The sequence below is a fragment of the Tachyglossus aculeatus genome, chromosome 12 (assembly GCF_015852505.1).
Source record: "Tachyglossus aculeatus isolate mTacAcu1 chromosome 12, mTacAcu1.pri, whole genome shotgun sequence".
Taxonomy (NCBI): domain Eukaryota; kingdom Metazoa; phylum Chordata; class Mammalia; order Monotremata; family Tachyglossidae; genus Tachyglossus; species Tachyglossus aculeatus.
In genome coordinates, this window is record NC_052077.1 from 5,122,702 (window position 1) to 5,139,211 (window position 16,510).

Consider the following 16,510-nt stretch of genomic DNA (forward strand, 5'->3'; position numbering starts at 1 on the left):
GCGCTTACTATGTGCAAAGCACTGTTCTAAGCACTGGGGTGGTTACAAGGTGATCAGGTTGTCCCACGCGGGACTCACAGTCTTCATCCCCATTTTACAGATGAGGGAACTGAGGCCCAGAGAAGTGAAGTGACTTGCCCAAAGTCACCCAGCTGACAAGTGGCGGTGCTGGGATTTGAACCCATGACCCCTGACTCCAAAGCCCGGGCTCTTTCCACTGAGCCACGCTGCTTCTCCATTGTCAGCTGTGTAACTTTGGGCAAGTCACTTCACTTCTGTGTCACGGCGGGGGCGTGGTCTAAGGGGAGGGGGCGCGTCCTATTGGCGGACGTCGTGGGCGGGGCGGGGCCTATTGGCGGACGTCCTGGGCAGGGGCGGGGCCGGGGGCGTGGTCTTAGGGGAGGAGTGCGTTCTATTGGCGGACGTCGTGGACAGGGGCGTGGTCTGAGGGGAGGGGCGCGTCCTATTGGCGGACGTCGTGGGCGGGGCCTAGATGGTCCGGGGCGCGGTCTAAGGTGAGAGGGGTGTCCTATTGGCGGGCGACGGGGGAGGGGCCTAGAAGGGGTTGGGGCGTGGTGCGAGGGGAGGGGCGCGTCCTATTGGTGGACGGCGGGGGCGGGGCCTAGAGGGGACGGGGCGTGGTCTAAAGGGAGGGGCGCGTCCTATTGGCGGACCTCGGGGGCGGGGCCTAGAGGGTCCGCGCCGTGGCCTAAGAGGCCCGTGAGAGGCGCGTCCTATTGGCGGGCGCCGTGGGCGGGGCCTAGAGGGGCCAGGGCGCGTCCTATTGGCGGAAGTTGCGGGAGGGTGCGGGGCCTAGAGGAGGCGGGCGCGTCCTATTGGCGGACTTCGTGGGAGGGGCGGAGCCTGGAGGGGGCAGTGGGCGCGGTCCGAGGGGAGGGGCGCGTCCTATTGGCGGACGTCGCGTGCGGGGGGCGGGGCCCCGGGCGCGTCGGTCCGTCGGGCGGCCGCCACGTCTCGGCGTCGCAGGTCTTGGCAGGGGAAAGCCGCCGACCCCCTGCCAGGACCACCCCAGCGCTCCGTCCGTCCGTCCGTCCGTCCGTCCTGCGGTCCGCGGCCCCGGCGCCATGGAGTGCGTGTACCGGGTGCCGTTCTGGGTGCTGGAGTGCCCCAACCTGAAGCTGAAGCGCCCGGGCTGGGTGCACACGCCGTCCGCCATGACGGTCTACGCCCTCGTCGTCCTCTCCTACTTCCTCATCACCGGAGGTAACGGCCCGGGACCCCGGGTGGGCCCGCCTCCACGGCCCGGGGGAAGCGCGCGCCGGCTGCTAAGCCCCGCTCCCAGCGCTGGGGGGCGCTGATCACTCCATTCATTCATTCATTCATGCGATCGTATGTACCGTGTGCAGAGCACTGGGCTAAGCGCTCGGGAAGTCCAAGTCGGCAGTATAGGATGGTATTGGTTCAGCACGCACCACGTGCAGAGCACCGCTCTAAGCGCTGGGGACGGTGATGGTGTTGGTTAAGCGCGCACTATGTACTAAGCACCGCTCTAAGCGCTGGGGGGGGGGTGATGATTATAGTATGTGTTAAGCGCTCACTATGTGCTAAGCACCTCTGGGGGGAGGGTGATGATGATGATGGTGGTATTGGTTAAGCGCGCACTAGGTGCTAAGCACCGCTCTTAGCGCTAGGGGGCGCTGATGAGGATGGTGGTATTGGTTAAACGCTCACTAGGTGCTAAGCACCGCTCTTAGCGCTAGGGGGCGCTGATGAGGATGGTATGGGTTAAGCGCTCACTAGGTGCTAAGCACCCCTCTTAGCGCTAGGGGGCGCTGATGAGGATGGTATTGGTTAAGCGCTCACTAGGTGCTAAGCACCGCTCTTAGCGCTGGGGGGCGCTGATGATTCATTCATTCATTCGATCGTATGTACTGAGCGCCTACCGTGTGCAAAGCGCTGGACTAAGCGCTCGGGAATTCCAAGTCGGCAGTATAGGATGGTATTGGTTCAGCACGCACTATGTGCTAAGCACCGCTCTAAGCGCTGGGGGGGGATGATGATTATAGTATGTGTTAAGCGCTCACTATGTGCTAAGCACCGCTGTAAGCGCTAGGGGGCGCTGATGAGGATGGTATTGGTTAAGCGCTCACTAGGTGCTAAGCACCGCTCTTAGCGCTGGGGGGCGCTGATGATTCATTCATTCATTCGATCGTATGTACTGAGCGCCTACCGTGTGCAAAGCGCTGGACTAAGCGCTCGGGAAGCCCAAGTCGGCAGTATAGGATGGTATTGGTTCAGCACGCACTATGTGCTAAGCACCGCTCTAAGCGCTGGGGGGGGATGATGATTATAGTATGTGTTAAGCGCTCACTATGTGCTAAGCACCGCTGTAAGCGCTAGGGGGCGCTGATGAGGATGGTATTGGTTAAGCGCTCACTAGGTGCTAAGCACCGCTCTTAGCGCTGGGGGGCGCTGATGATTCATTCATTCATTCGATCGTATGTACTGAGCGCCTACCGTGTGCAGAGCGCTGGACTAAGCGCTCGGGAAGCCCAAGTCGACAGTAGAGGATAGTATTTGTTCAGCACGCACTACGTGCTAAGCAAATTGCTGGGGACGGTGATGATGATGGTATTGGTTAAGCGCGCACTATGTACTAAGCACCGCTCTAAGCGCTGGGGGGGATAATGATTATAGTATGTGTTAAGCGCTGACTATGTGCTAAGCACCTCTGGGGGGGAAGGTGATGATGCTGATGGTGGTAGTGGTTAAGCGCGCACTAGGTGCTAAGCACCTCTCTAAGCGCTAGGGGGCGCTGATGAGGATGGTGTTGGTTAAGCGCGCACTAGGTGCTAAGCACCGCTCTAAGCGCTAGGGGGCGCTGACGATTCATTCATTCATTCATTCGATCGTACGTACTGAGCGCTTACCGTGTGCTGAGCACTGGACTAAGCGCGCACTATGTGCTAAGCACCGCTCTAAGCGCTGGGGGGCGCTGATGAGGCATTCATTCATTCATTCGATCGTATGTACTGAGCGCTTCATGCGCTATGTACTAAGCACCGCTCTAAGCGCTGGGGGGGATGATGATTATAGTATGTGTCAAGCGCTCACTAGGTGCTAAGCACCAATGTAAGCGCTGGGGGGGGGGTGATGATTCATTCATTCATTCAGTCGTATTTATTGAGCACTTACTGTTTGCACAGCACTGGACTAAGCGCTTGGGAAGTACAAGTAGGCCACATATAGAGACGGTCCCTACCCAACAGGGCTCACAGTCTAGAAGGGGGAGACAGACAACAAAACATATTAACAAAATAAAATGAATAGAATAGTAAATATGTACAAGTAAAATAAATAGTGTAATAAATATGTACAAACCTATATACAGGTGCTGTGGGGAGGGGGAGGAGGGGGGATTGAGCGCTGACTGTGCAGAGCACTGGACTAAGTGCTGGGGAAGTACAAGTAGGCAACATATGATGGTATTTGTTAAGCACGCACTATGTGCTAAGCACCGCTCTAAGCGCTGGGGGGTGTTGATTATAGTATGTGTTAAGCGCTCACTAGGTGCTAAGCACTGTTCTAAGCTCGGGGGGAGATACAAAGTAACCGGGTTGTCCCAAGTGGGGCTCATAGTCTTCATCGATTGATTGCGATCGATGCGACTGATTGATTCATTCCCATTTTACAGGTGAGGTCACCGAGACACAGAAGTGAAGTGACTTGCCCAGGGTCACCCACAGACAAGTGGCAGAGCTGGGAGTGGAAAGAGCCCGGGCTTGGGAGTCAGAGGTCGTGGGTTCTAATCCAGGCCCCGCCCCTTATCAGCTGTGTGACTTTGGGCAGGTCGCTTCACTTCTCTGGGCCTCAGTGACCTCATCTGGAAAATGGGGATGAAGACAGAGAGCCCCACGTGGGACAACCTGATTACCTTGTATCTACTCCAGCGTTTAATTCGGTGCTTGGCACATTGTAAGTGCTTAACAATTATCATTATTATCATTGTTATTATTATTATTATTACTATTATTATTATTATGACTCATAACCTCTGACCCGAAGTCTGTGCTTTTTCCACGAAGCCCCTCTACTTCTTCTACCCCGATTCCCCCCAGCAGCCCCCCGAGAGGGCCGAGCTCCCAGGGCCAGGGGCATTCGCCCCGCTCTGTGTGTGGGCCAAGGGACCGAGGGTCCAGCCGGGGAGGAGGTGCCGTCTGTGCCCATCCCGTGCACCCATTTAATTGATCCCCCCAACTGCGACAGGGTTAGAGGCCTAATGATCAATGAGGTACCTGCTAATAATAATAATAATGGCATTTATTAAGCGCTTACTATGTGCAAAGCACTGTTCTAAGCGCTGGAGAGGTTACAAAGTGATCAGGTTGTCCCGTGGGGGACACAGTCAATCCCCATTTTGCAGATGAGGTAACTGAGGCACAGAGAAGTTGAGTGACTTGCCCAAAGTCACACAGCTGACAATTGTCAGAAGGGGATTCATTGGGCGCTTAACAGCGCCAGAGCACTGTACTAAGCCCTTGGGAGGGGACGCCCCGGATAGATTTTCAGACCCCGTGTCTGTCCCCCAAGGCGCTCAATAAATATGATTGATTGACTAATTGACCTCACGGAGGAGGAAATCGAGGGAAGGAGAAGTTAAGCGATTTGCCCCAAGTCACCCAGCAGGGAAGTGGCAGGATCGGGATGAGAACCCAGGTCTCCTGATTCCCAGCCCCGTGCTCTTCCTTGCCAAAAGGCAACTGATTATTCATTCATTCAATTGTATTTATTGAGCGCTTACTGTGTGCAGAGCACTGTACTAAGCGCTTGGGAACTACAAGTTGGCAACATATATTCATTCATTCATTCAATCGTATTTATTGAGCGCTTCCTCTGTGCAGAGCACTGTACTAAGCGCTTGGGAAGTACAAGGTGGCAACATATATTCATTCATTCATTCAATCATATTTATTAAGCGCTTACTGTGTGCAGAGCACCGTACTAAGCGCTTGGGAAGTACAAATTGGCAACATATATTCATCTTTGTTAGGTCTTCAGTTCACTGGGAGGGGTTAGGGTGACTGTGGCCTTCATTAAGCACAGTTGCTGTGGAACCACTACCCGGTGGTGGTTGTGTGAAACCTACATGTGATTGTGGATGATCTAGGATTTGTGAGACTCCCTCCGCCCCCGAAATGAGGGGATTCCCAACTGGGCCCGTCTGAAAGAAAAGGACGGGATACGGGATCCACGTTTGGCATGACGGGGGCCCAGAAATTCAGCTAGTTCAAGTCTAGATTAAAAAAACCCAGGATGTTTGATGTTGTCTTTGGAGTGATAGACAGTGAGCTCGTTGTGGGTAGGAAACGCGACCACCAATTCTGTGATTCTGTACTCTCCCAACTGCTTGGTAATAATAATAACAATGGCATTTATTAAGCACTTACTATGTACAAAGCACTGTTCTAAGCGCTGGGGAGGTTACAAGGTGATCAGGTTGTCCCACGGGGGGCTCACAGTCTTCATCCCCATTTTGCAGATGAGGCAACTGAGGCAGAGAGAAGTGAAGTGACTTGCCCAAAGTCACACAGCTGACGATTGGCGGAGCCAGGATTTGAACCCATGACCTCTGACTCCAAAGCCCATGCTCTTTCCACTGAGCCACGCGGTACTGTGCCCTGCACACAGTAAGCGCTCAATAAATACGACTGATTGTCATAATCTCTTCAGGGTACTAATCAATCAATTGTATTTATTGAGCGCTTACCGTGTGCAGAGCACTGTACTAAGCCCTTGGGAAGTACAAGTTGGCAACATATAGAGGCAGTCCCTTCCCAACAGTGGGGTCTGTCCTGTCTCCCCCCGACTTCCTACAGTCTGATTTCCATCCCCTTCGCTTCCCCAATTCCGCACTCTCCGGGGTCTCCAATCCCTCCACTTTCCCCGATTTAATGTGCGCTGCTCTAGCGCCGGCCCTTTTCCAACTGTCATGTGCCTGCAACACTTTGGGTCCTCTCCCCCTCGTCCCCCTCTCCATCCCCCCGTCTTACCTCCTTCCCTTCCCCACAGCACCTGTATATATGTATATATGGTTGTACATGTTTATTACTCTATCTATTTATTTATTTATTTATTTATTTTACTTGTACATTTCTTTCCTACTTATTTTATTTTGTTGGTATGTTTGGTTCTGTTCTCTGTCTCCCCCTTTTAGACTGTGAGCCCACTGTTGGGTAGGGACTGTCTCTATGTGATGCCAATTTGTACTTCCCAAGCGCTTAGTACAGTGCTCTGCACATAGTAAGCGCTCAATAAATACGATTGATTGATTGATTGATTGGGTCAGTCCCTGCTCCTGGAAGCACCACCTACCAGTGGTTTTACTGACACGGTTCTCTCCTGGCCCTCCTCTTATCCACTGGCTGTATGTATGGTTGTACATATTTATTACTCTATTTATTTATTTTACTTGTACCTATCTATCCTATTTATTTTATTTTGTTGGTATGTTTGGTTCTGTTCCCTGTCTCCCCCTTTTAGACTGTGAGCCCACTGTTGGGTAGGGACTGTCTCTGTGTGTTGCCAGTTTGTACTTCCCAAGCGCTTAGTACAGTGCTCTGCACATAGTAAGCGCTCAATAAATAAGATTGATTGATTGATTGATCCTTCTCCGCCTTTGGCTCTTAATTATGGTACTTGTTAAGCACTTACTATGTGTCTCTGTGTGTTGCCAATTTGTACTTCCCAAGCGCTTAGTACAGTGCTCTGCACATAGTAAGCGCTCAATAAATACGATTGATGATGATGATGTGCCAAGCACTGTTCCAAGTGCTTCTGCTCTCATCTCCCTGCCTGTGGGGGCATGCACAGCTCTGTTCTAGACCCCTTTATCTTCTCCGTCTACACCCACTCTCTCTCTCGGAGACCTCATCTATTTCCACAGCTTCCAGTACCACCAGTATGCAGGGACTCTCAAAACTATTTTGCTAGTTCCGACGTTTCTTCTCTGCAGTAGCACATCGCCCGACTCGAGGACATCGCCACAAGCCTGGCAACTAATCAATCTATCAGTCATAATGATTGAGCGCTTACTATGTGCAGGCCCTGGACTAAGGTGCTTGGGTGAGTGAGGTAGACATGTTCCCTCCCCACAGTGAGTTTACAATCTAGAGGGGGAGACAGACAGTAATTCGTTCAGTTATAGTTATTGGGCACTTATTGTGTGCAAAGCACTGTAGTAAGCACATGGGAGCGTACCATAGAACAATAAACAGACAAATTCCCTGCCCACAACGCGCTAATTACAGGTATGTCGCGTAAGTGCTGTGGGGCTGAGGGAAGGGTGAATAAAGGGGGCAAATTCTGGTGCAAAGACAGAGCGGAAGGGGAAATGAGGGCTTAGTCGGGGAAGGCTTCTTGGAGGAGATGCTTTTAATAATGCTTTGAAGGTGGAGAGAGTGGTGGTCTGTCGGCTATGAAGAGGGAGAGAGTTCCCAGCCAGAGGCGGGGTGTGCGTGAGGAATCGACATTGAGATAGATGAGATGATGATGATGATGATGCTGGCATTTATTAAGCGCTTACTATGTGCAAAGCACTGTTCTAAGCACTGGGGAGGTTAACAAGGTGATCGGGTTGTCCCACGGGGGGCTCACAGTCTTAATCCCCATTTTACAGATGAGGGAACTGAGGCCCAGAGAAGTGAAGTGACTTGCCCAAAGTCACACAGCTGACAGTTGGCGGAGCCGGGATTTGAACCCCTGACCTCTGACTCCAAAGCCCGGGCTCTTTCCACTGAGCCACGCTGCGGAACAGTGAGTAGGTTGACAGAGGAGTGAAGTGTGCGGACTGGATTGTAGTAGAAAAGCAGAGGTGGAGGGGGAGGCAAGGTGATTGAGTGCTTTAAAGCCTCTGGCAAGGAGTGTCTTGAGGAGCAGGGAGAAATGGACACTTCCAGGCTTACTGTGTCCAAAATGAAATTCTTCATCTTCCCCTCCAAATTCACTTCTCCACTTAACTTTCTCATTTACAGTTCACAGTGCCATTATCCTCTCTATTATTATTATCATTATTATTATATTAAATGCTTAAGTGTCAAGCATTTTTCTAAGGATGGGTTAGGTCCAAGTTAATCAGGTCAGACGCAATCCTCGTCCCACATGGGGCTTTCAGTGTGTAAGGGAGGGAGAATAAGTGTTAAATCCCCATTTTACAGATGAGCAAACTCAAGTTCAGAGAAGTTAAATCAGGAATTTGGTATTTTTTTTCCTCCACAGTATTGCCAAGGTGTTCCTCTTCCTCTCCATCCAAACAGCCACCATGCTGGTCCAGTCACTTGCCATAACCCATTTTGACTACTGTGTTGACCTCCTTGCTGGTCTCTCTGCCTCCAGCCTCACCCTCTACAGTCCATTCTTCACTCTACTGCACAGATCATTTTTCTAAAACGTTATCTGCACGTACTTCTCCGTTCCTCTAAAACCTTCAGTTGTTGCCCGTTTTCTACATCAATCAAAATAAAATAAGAATTATGGTATTACGTGCCACTGGGGTAGATGCAAGATGATCAGAGGGGACACAGTGCTTGTCTCATATGGGATTCAAAGTCTAAGATGTAAGAGAATCCGCGCAGCCTAGTAAATAGAGCATGGCCCTGGGAGTCAGAAAGACCTGGGTTCTAATTCCGGCGCCGGGACACCTGTCTGCTGTGTGACCTAGGGCAAGTCACTTCACTTCTCTGTGCTTCAGTTACATCATCTGTAAAATGGGGAGATTGTGAGCCCCATGTGGGACAGGGACCGTGTCCAACCTGATTCTCTTGTACGTACCCCAGTGCTCAGAACAGTGTGTGGCACTTAACAAATACCATAAAAAAAGTAGGGGGAATCAGTAGCTCATCCCATTTTACAGATGAGGAAATAGGTATAGAGCATTAAGTGACTTGACACAGCAGGAGCAGAGCTGGGAAAAGAACCCAGGTCTCCCGATTTTCCCCCCGCCGCCCCCAACAACCCCCATCTTCTTTCTATTGAGTCAGTAGTGAGGAGTTTCTGTTTGATGTGGGGTTCCTGAGAATTGGGGGAACATGGCCTGAATGCTTTGTAGAAAAATAATCCAGGCAGCAGAGTGAAGTATGGACTGGAGTGGGGAGAGGCAGGAGGCTGGGAGGTCAGCAAGGAGGCTGAATCTGTAATTAAGGTGGGATAGGATAAGTGATTGGATTAATGTGATAGTTTGGGTGGAGAGGAAAGGGCGGATTTTAGCCACGTTGTGATGGTCAAACCGACAGGATTTAATGATGGACTGAATACGTTTGTTGAATGAGAGAGAGGAGTCAAGGATAATGGCAAGGTTAGAGGCTTGTGAGACGGGAAGGGCGGTGGTTCCATCCACAGCGTTGGGAAAATCAGGCGGAGGAAGATGAGGAATTACATTTCAGCCGTGAATAGGATATGTAAGGTTTGGAGCAGAAGGGCTGAGGTGGTGGCTGGAAGAATACAACCTGGGCAGAGTAAAAAGGAATCAAGGCAGGATTCCTGGAGAAGTGACTTCAGGGAGGCTTTGAAGAGGCTGTGATCTGTCAGATTTGAAGGGAGAGAGGGTTCCAGGTGGGGAGAAGGGTGTGAGCAGGAGAGATGAGAATGAAGCACGGTGAATAGACTCGTTTGGAAGGAGTGAAGAGTGCAAGCTGGGTGTTGTGGGAGAAGAGAGTGGAGGACAAGTAGGTGTTTAGAGAGCAGACTGAGTCCACTAAAATCAGGGTTTAGAGTTAGCAGGTCCAATGCCCGCTCCTTTCTCACAATCAATTAATCAATCAGTCAATCATTTTTTGAGCGCTTACTGTGTGCAGAGCACTGTACTAAGCGCTTGGGAAGTACAAGTTGGCAACATATAGAGGCAGTCCCTACCCAACAGTGGGCTCACAGTCTAAAAGACTCACCTCGCTACTCTCCTACTACAACCCAGCCCGCACACTGCTAACCTTCTCACTCTACCTTGGTCTCGTTAATCTTGCCCTCGCCCCCTCGCCCACGTCCCGCCTCTGGCCTGGAACGCCCTCCCTCCTCTTATCCGACAGTTATTCTCCCTCACTTCAAAGCCTTGTTGAAGGCACACCTCCAGGAGGCCTTCCCAGACTAAGCCCCCTTTTCCTTCTCTTCAGTTCCCTTCTGCGTCACCCTGACTTGCTCGCTTTATAATAAGGATGGCATTTGTTAAGCGTTTACTATGTGCCGAGCGCTGTTCTAAGCACTGATTCATTCTACCCCAGCCACACAGCACTTTTGTACATATCTGTAATTTATTTATTTATATTAATGTCTCTCTCCCCTTCTAGACTGTAAGGTCGTCATGGGCAAGAAATGTGTCCGTTATATTGTTATATTGTACTCTCCTAAGCATTTAATACAGTACTCTGCATAAGTAAGCACTCAATAAATACTACTGACTGGCTACTTTAGAAGTAACTGATGTATATATCCCCTTTCCTGTTTAATAACTGCCTTAAGTTACTAAAATAAACAGCTCACAGCTGAAAGAGCCCTTCTATTCTGCAGTGTTTTGTTGTGTTTTTTTGTTTTTAGCTTCCAGTCAGGAGACTAAAGTGACCATTTTCCTCTCCTAATTCTCATGTAATCTTTGTGAGTAACAACTCTGAAGTTAAGGAAGCACACTGTGTATACTCTTCCTTGTGTTTCGGTCTGTAGTTGTAAGTGGAAGCTTCTGTAATGTAGTCTACTGTTATTTTCTCCGTAGGAATAATTTATGATGTGATTGTGGAACCTCCCAGTGTCGGGTCTATGACTGATGAACACGGACACCAGAGACCAGTAGCCTTCTTGGCATACAGGTAGAAGTTATTATCATCATCATCATTATTATTATTTTGTTGCTTTTTTTTTTTAGCAGCATGGTTGCCAAGCGGGATGAGGAGAGGAAGAAGGAATGTGTGTGGTTATTGAAGTGTGATGTTTCTCCTTTGGGCGTCCTTAACGCTTTCCTTGTTATTTATTAATGGAGTATGGAATCTTAGGGATGTACCCAATTTTTATTCCCCAAATCATTTTTCTTTTAATTAGGATTAAACTTGGGAAAAAAAAAACAACAAATTTTTATTTTAAAAAATTAAACAAGACAAATCAAACAGCTTCCATGCCGCTGTAGCCCCCTCTGTGCCACCGTGTCTAAGGCGAAGTGATAAGCGTCAGTCATCCATACAAATCCCCAGGGAGGTGGCTTTACTTTTAAAGCCTTCGACTCGCTTTGACAGTAAAGGAACACAGAAAGGACATTTGAGGGGTTGCCAGGATAGTGCTACGAGGCACGTTCTTTAATTCATGCTCAATATTCAAAGCAAAAAATACATTTTGGCTCTGCCATTAGCCTATGCTATTAGAGAAGCAACGTGGCTCAGTGGAAAGAGCCCTGGCTTGGGAGTCAGAGGTCATGGGTTCTAATCCCGGCTCCACCACTTGTCAGCTGTGTAACCTTAGGCAAGTCACTTAATGTCTCTGTGCCTCAATTACCTCATCTGTAAAATGGGGATTAAGACTGTGAGCCCCACGTGGGGCAACCTGATTACCTCCCCTAGCGCTTAGGACAGTGCTTGGCACATAATAAGTGCTTAACAAATACTACTATTATAATTATTACTATTATTATTATTATGCCAACCGAGCCACCTAAAGAAAAACAGAAGGGGATGACATGAGTTTCACTTTACTTTTTACACCCTTCTTATTTTTTGCCCTTCCTCCTCTTCTCTCTCCCCTCTCCTCTCCCCATCCTTTCCTTTCCTCTCTTTTCTCCCCTCCTCTCCTTTCTCCCCTCCTCTCCTTCTAATCCCTTCTTTCTCATCCCCACAGACAGAAACATAGCATCTTGGCCTTGGGCTGGGTATTTCACTTCTCTGGGCCTCAGTTCCCTCATTTATAAAATGGGGATTAAGACTGTGAGCCCTATGTGGGGCAAGAATTGTGTCCAACCCAATTATCTTATATTTATCCCAGGACTTAGAACAGTGCCTGCCACGTAGAAAACACTTAACAAATACCACAATTATTATTATTATCATCTCCCAAACTGGAAAGAGGCTCTTATGCCCTCCACTGAATATTTGCTTGTTTCTATGCTCAAGAGGAGAAACAGATTTCCTAAAAAGTGTTGTTAACCTTATCCACTCTCCCTCTTGCTTTCTGCACTCCTCATCTCAGCATAAATGAGTGGGTAGCAAAGGAGGCACACTAGCAAATTCCGTCATTACAATATAGCAAGCACTTGCAATTCCACAAAAAGTGGCTTTTAGGGCAGATAGGCTAGTAAAGTGATCGGAGCTGAATGTCAAAAGGTCTGTGTTCTTGTCCTCACTCTGCCAGTGATGAATCTAGTCTATCCTCTAGCAAATCTTCTTGTGGAATTCATAACTCAAAAAGCATTCATAAGAAAATATCTCAAATCCAAAGCAAACTAGTTTAGTTGATAATTGAAATTCAGAATTTCCAAAATATACCTCAAAATCTAAAGTAAACGCAGTGGCATTCTTTATCCGTAGATTCATGCTGGCTTTGTATAAATTGAAAGACAGAAGTTAAACTGATAACTTTTGTCCTAGACAAGTAAAGTTTTTAATGGTTTGATGAAAAATCAGAGTTCCCGGTAGACATCAAAGTAGTGATAAAATTCAGAATAACAAACCTAGCAGCTCTGAGTTTCAAATTAAAAATGGACTACTTCCAGTCATACTTTTTATTAAGCACATACCGTGTGGCAAGCACTGTGCTAAGTCCTGGGGTAGATACCCTCTAATCAGGCCGGACAGGGTCCCGACCCAACATGGGGCTTACAGTCTAGGGAGGGAGAACAGGTGTTCGATCTCTTATTTTACCCATTTGAGGAACTGAGGCACAGAGATGTTATGACTTCTGCTCTAGGACATTCATTAGTCAGGTGACATGTTAGGTTTAGAACTTGGGTCTTCTAATAGTAGTAATAATTGCGGTATTTGTTAAGTGCTCACTCTGTGCTAAACATTGGGGTCAGTCCAAGATAATCAGGTCCCACACGGGACTCCCCGTCCAAGTAGGAGGGAGAACAGGTCCTGAATTCCCATTCTGCAGAGGAGGGAACTGAGGCACGGAGAAGTTAAGTGACTTGCTCCAGGTCACGTCGTCTTCCGACTGCGTCCTGTGCCCTCTCCCCCTCGGCGTCGGAAAGAACGATCTCATTCTACGCGATTTGGTTGCCATTTGTTTGGTTTTCTTTTTTCGCAGAGTGAATGGGCAGTACATTATGGAAGGACTCGCATCCAGTTTCCTGTTTACGATGGGAGGGCTAGGCTTCATAATTCTGGATCGATCCAACGCCCCCAACATCCCCAAGCTCAATAGGTTTCTTCTCCTGTTCATTGGATTTGTCAGTGTTCTGCTGAGTTTTTTCATGGCCAGAGTGTTCATGAGAATGAAATTGCCGTAAGTCACAAGGGAACCTTCTCCATTTCTCCCTTATCTATCGTCACGTTGTAAAATAACAGTAGTGTACAAAATGGACTGTGGATGAAGAAGTAATGAAAATGGGTGGATTCGTCTTGATTTTGATTCCATATTTGTTTCGTGTCCTTATCAGAGTCCCCTTTTTGTTACTTCGCTTCTTTAATATCCTCTATCTCGTTGTTGCCCTTATGGCACCTTACTTTCTGCCTTCCGAAAGAGGCATTTCTTTTGTTCTACCCTTAATTTCTGTGGCTGACTGAAGGGAAAACCTGGATGACGGATCGCATTCTAGTCAACTCCTGTCAGGGCATTCTTTAAAAACCCCCGCCCACAAACTGTTATATCGCAAAGCAGCAAGAATAATGGCAAAGGTCTTTTGAGGAATACAGCAATCTCTTCGATTAGGACACTGAACAAATTTATTCCACAGATATGCAGTCACATTTGTCGATCGGTCAGTGATATTTATTGAGCACCTGCTGTGTGCAGAGCACTGTACTAAACGCTTGAGAAAGTTCAATACGGCAGGGTTCGTAGACGGGTACTCGCCCACAAGGAGCTTACAAACTCCATGGGGAGATACACATTAAAATAGACTGGGGCAGGAGAAACAGTAGATTGTAAGCACATAAGCAGAGAAGCAGCGTGGCTCAGTGGAAAGAGCACGGGCTTTGGATTCAGAGGTCCTGGGTTCAAATCCCGACTCTGCCAATTGTCAGCTGTGTGACTTTGGGCAAGTCACTTAACTTCTCTGTGCCTCAGTTACCTCATCTGTAAAATGGGGATGAAGACTGTGAGCCCCACATGGGACAACTTGATCACCTTGTAACCTCCCCAGCGCTTAGAACAGTACTTTGCACATAGTAGGCGCTTAATCAATCAGTCGTATTTATTGAGCACTTACTATGTGCAGAGCACTGTACTAAGTGCTTGGGAAGTACAAATTGGCAACATATAGAGACGGTCCCTACCCAACAGTGGGCTCACAGTCTAATAATGTCATTATTATTATTATTATTATTAAGTACATAAACACTTTATTATAAGGTATGGCAGCGTGGCTTTTTAAAGAAAGTATTTGCCAACTAATTTGGAGGATGAATTGCCTGGTAATTTTAATTCTCGATGTTTAGGTCATCGAGTCTTAGAACTTAAATGTTTCTTACAAGACAACTTAGATTGTTGATCAGAGTAAAATCAAAATTGGCTTAAGGGTGTGAGTGTAAATTGGATATATTATATCTGCTCTTTGTGTGCACAGGGGAAGCATTTCCTGGAGATTCTTAAACACGTAAGCTTAGTGGTTAAACACAAGAAATTTTCACTTTTCTCTGTTTATGTATATGTCAGCCTTTGGCATATATCAGAACACAGGGTTTGATGTGAGAGAAGCAGCATGGCCTCGTGATAGAGTGAAGGAGTCAGAAGTACCTGGTTTCTAATCTGTTCTCTGCCACTCGCCTGCTTTGTGGCTTTCGGTAAATCACTAAAACTTCTCTGGGCCTCAGTTACCTCATCTGTAAAATGAGGATTTAGACTGTGAGCCCCATGTGGAACGTGGATGGTGGCCAACATGATTAGCTTTTATCTCTCCCAGCATTGTAGTACAGTGCTGTGCACACAGTAAGTGCTCAATAAATGATTGAATGAATAATAAGCACTTAATAAGTACATTATTAAAAAAAAGAATAGGAGGGCTAACATCTTGTCGTGCACTTTGGAAAGGTGCAAAATAAGAAAAAATAGAAGCCACATAATCTTCTGTGCTCTGCACACAGTAAGCACTCAATAAATTTGAGTGAATGAAACTCATTATGTGCAGGGAGCATGCTTATTCTGTTGTATTCTCCCAAGCGCTTAGTACTGTGCTCCCCCACACATAATAAGCGCTCAATAAATACCACTGATTGGCTGATTGTTAATTTTATGTCTTAAGGTAATAATGTAATTAGATCAATGAGAAGTCTTGTGGTATTATTGCCCTTCCTTATGTCTTCATTTTCTGTCCAACAGGGGCTACCTGATGGGTTAATGCCTTTTGTGAAGAAATCAGCAGAAACCGGATTTGCTCCTATTCATGATCTTGAAAAGGCCCTTCAAGTCCTTCAATTCGACACCTAGAGAGGAGAAGCCACATCCATACTTATTGAGAGAGAGAGAGAGAAGCCCATTGTTAAAATTCAAGCCTTTATGTTAACCTTATTAGGTGTATGTGTATGGCCACATAAATACCAAAATATTTTTTCTCTCTGGAAGTACCATGTAAGTAAAATGATCCCTTTCCTCTTAGTTTATTTTTCTCCTCCAAAGACGATACAGTCATAATATCGAGTAAAGCATCCTGGCCATTTTTTACCACCCTGTTTGTAAATTTTACACTTGAGAGAAGGTTGTATCTCTCTGGGGGATTTATGTGAGCAAAATCACTGTCAGGTTGAATAAGTTATAACTGTGGAAAGTTATCTACTTTTGTCAATGGTGCTTTGCCTTTAAACAGAGTGCTTGACTACATTATTTCAGATTTGTATGCCTAGAGGACACAGATCTTAAATACACTCGACAAGTGAAATAAATAATTTTTCTACCAATAGTTCCTGAAATTGTCTTAATTGGATGAGTTTGAATGTCGCCTTTTTGTTGACCATTCATTCAATCGTATTTATTGAGCGCTTACTCTGTGCAGTGCACTGTACTAAGCGCTTACCACTGAGAGCTTCAGCTCTCTGTCACCTGTGGAAGTCTGAGACTGGGCAAAAGTATCACCCCTACTCCCTGTTTCTATTTTCATCTAAACTTGGTTTTGGTTTGGTTTGTTTGGTTTTGTTCTCTGTCTCCCCCTTATAGACTGTGAGCCCACTGTTGGGTAGGGACCGTCTCTATATGTTGCCAACTTGTACTTCCCAAGTGCTTAGTACAGTGCCGTGCACACAGTAAGCGCTCAATAATGCGATTGATTGATTGATTAAACTCCTCAAATGGATTGTGTACACCTAATAATTTGGTATTTGTTAAGCACTTAACTCTGACCAGCACTGAAGTATAATCAAGTCAAAAACAGCCCCTG

General features: G+C 47.4%; 1 protein-coding gene across 1 annotated transcript; it reads left to right on the plus strand.

The window, feature by feature from the left end:
* Positions 1-969: 969 nt before the first annotated feature.
* Positions 970-16,036, plus strand: OSTC (oligosaccharyltransferase complex non-catalytic subunit). Its single transcript, XM_038755334.1, has 4 exons — positions 970-1,224; positions 10,715-10,808; positions 13,228-13,425; positions 15,460-16,036. The coding sequence occupies exons 1-4, from the start codon at positions 1,086-1,088 to the stop codon at positions 15,476-15,478; spliced, it is 450 nt and encodes a 149-aa protein (XP_038611262.1). The 5' UTR covers positions 970-1,085; the 3' UTR covers positions 15,479-16,036.
* The last annotated feature ends 474 nt before the right edge of the window (positions 16,037-16,510 follow it).

Excerpts from the sequence above, each read along its gene's own strand:
- OSTC (XM_038755334.1), top strand. The coding sequence starts at position 1,086 with ATGGAGTGCGTGTACCGGGTGCCGTTCTGGGTGCTGGAGTGCCCCAAC. Across the intron at positions 1,225-10,714 it reads CTACTTCCTCATCACCGGAG|GAATAATTTATGATGTGATT; the intron begins GTAACGGCCCGG and ends TTTTCTCCGTAG. Across the intron at positions 10,809-13,227 it reads GTAGCCTTCTTGGCATACAG|AGTGAATGGGCAGTACATTA; the intron begins GTAGAAGTTATT and ends CTTTTTTCGCAG.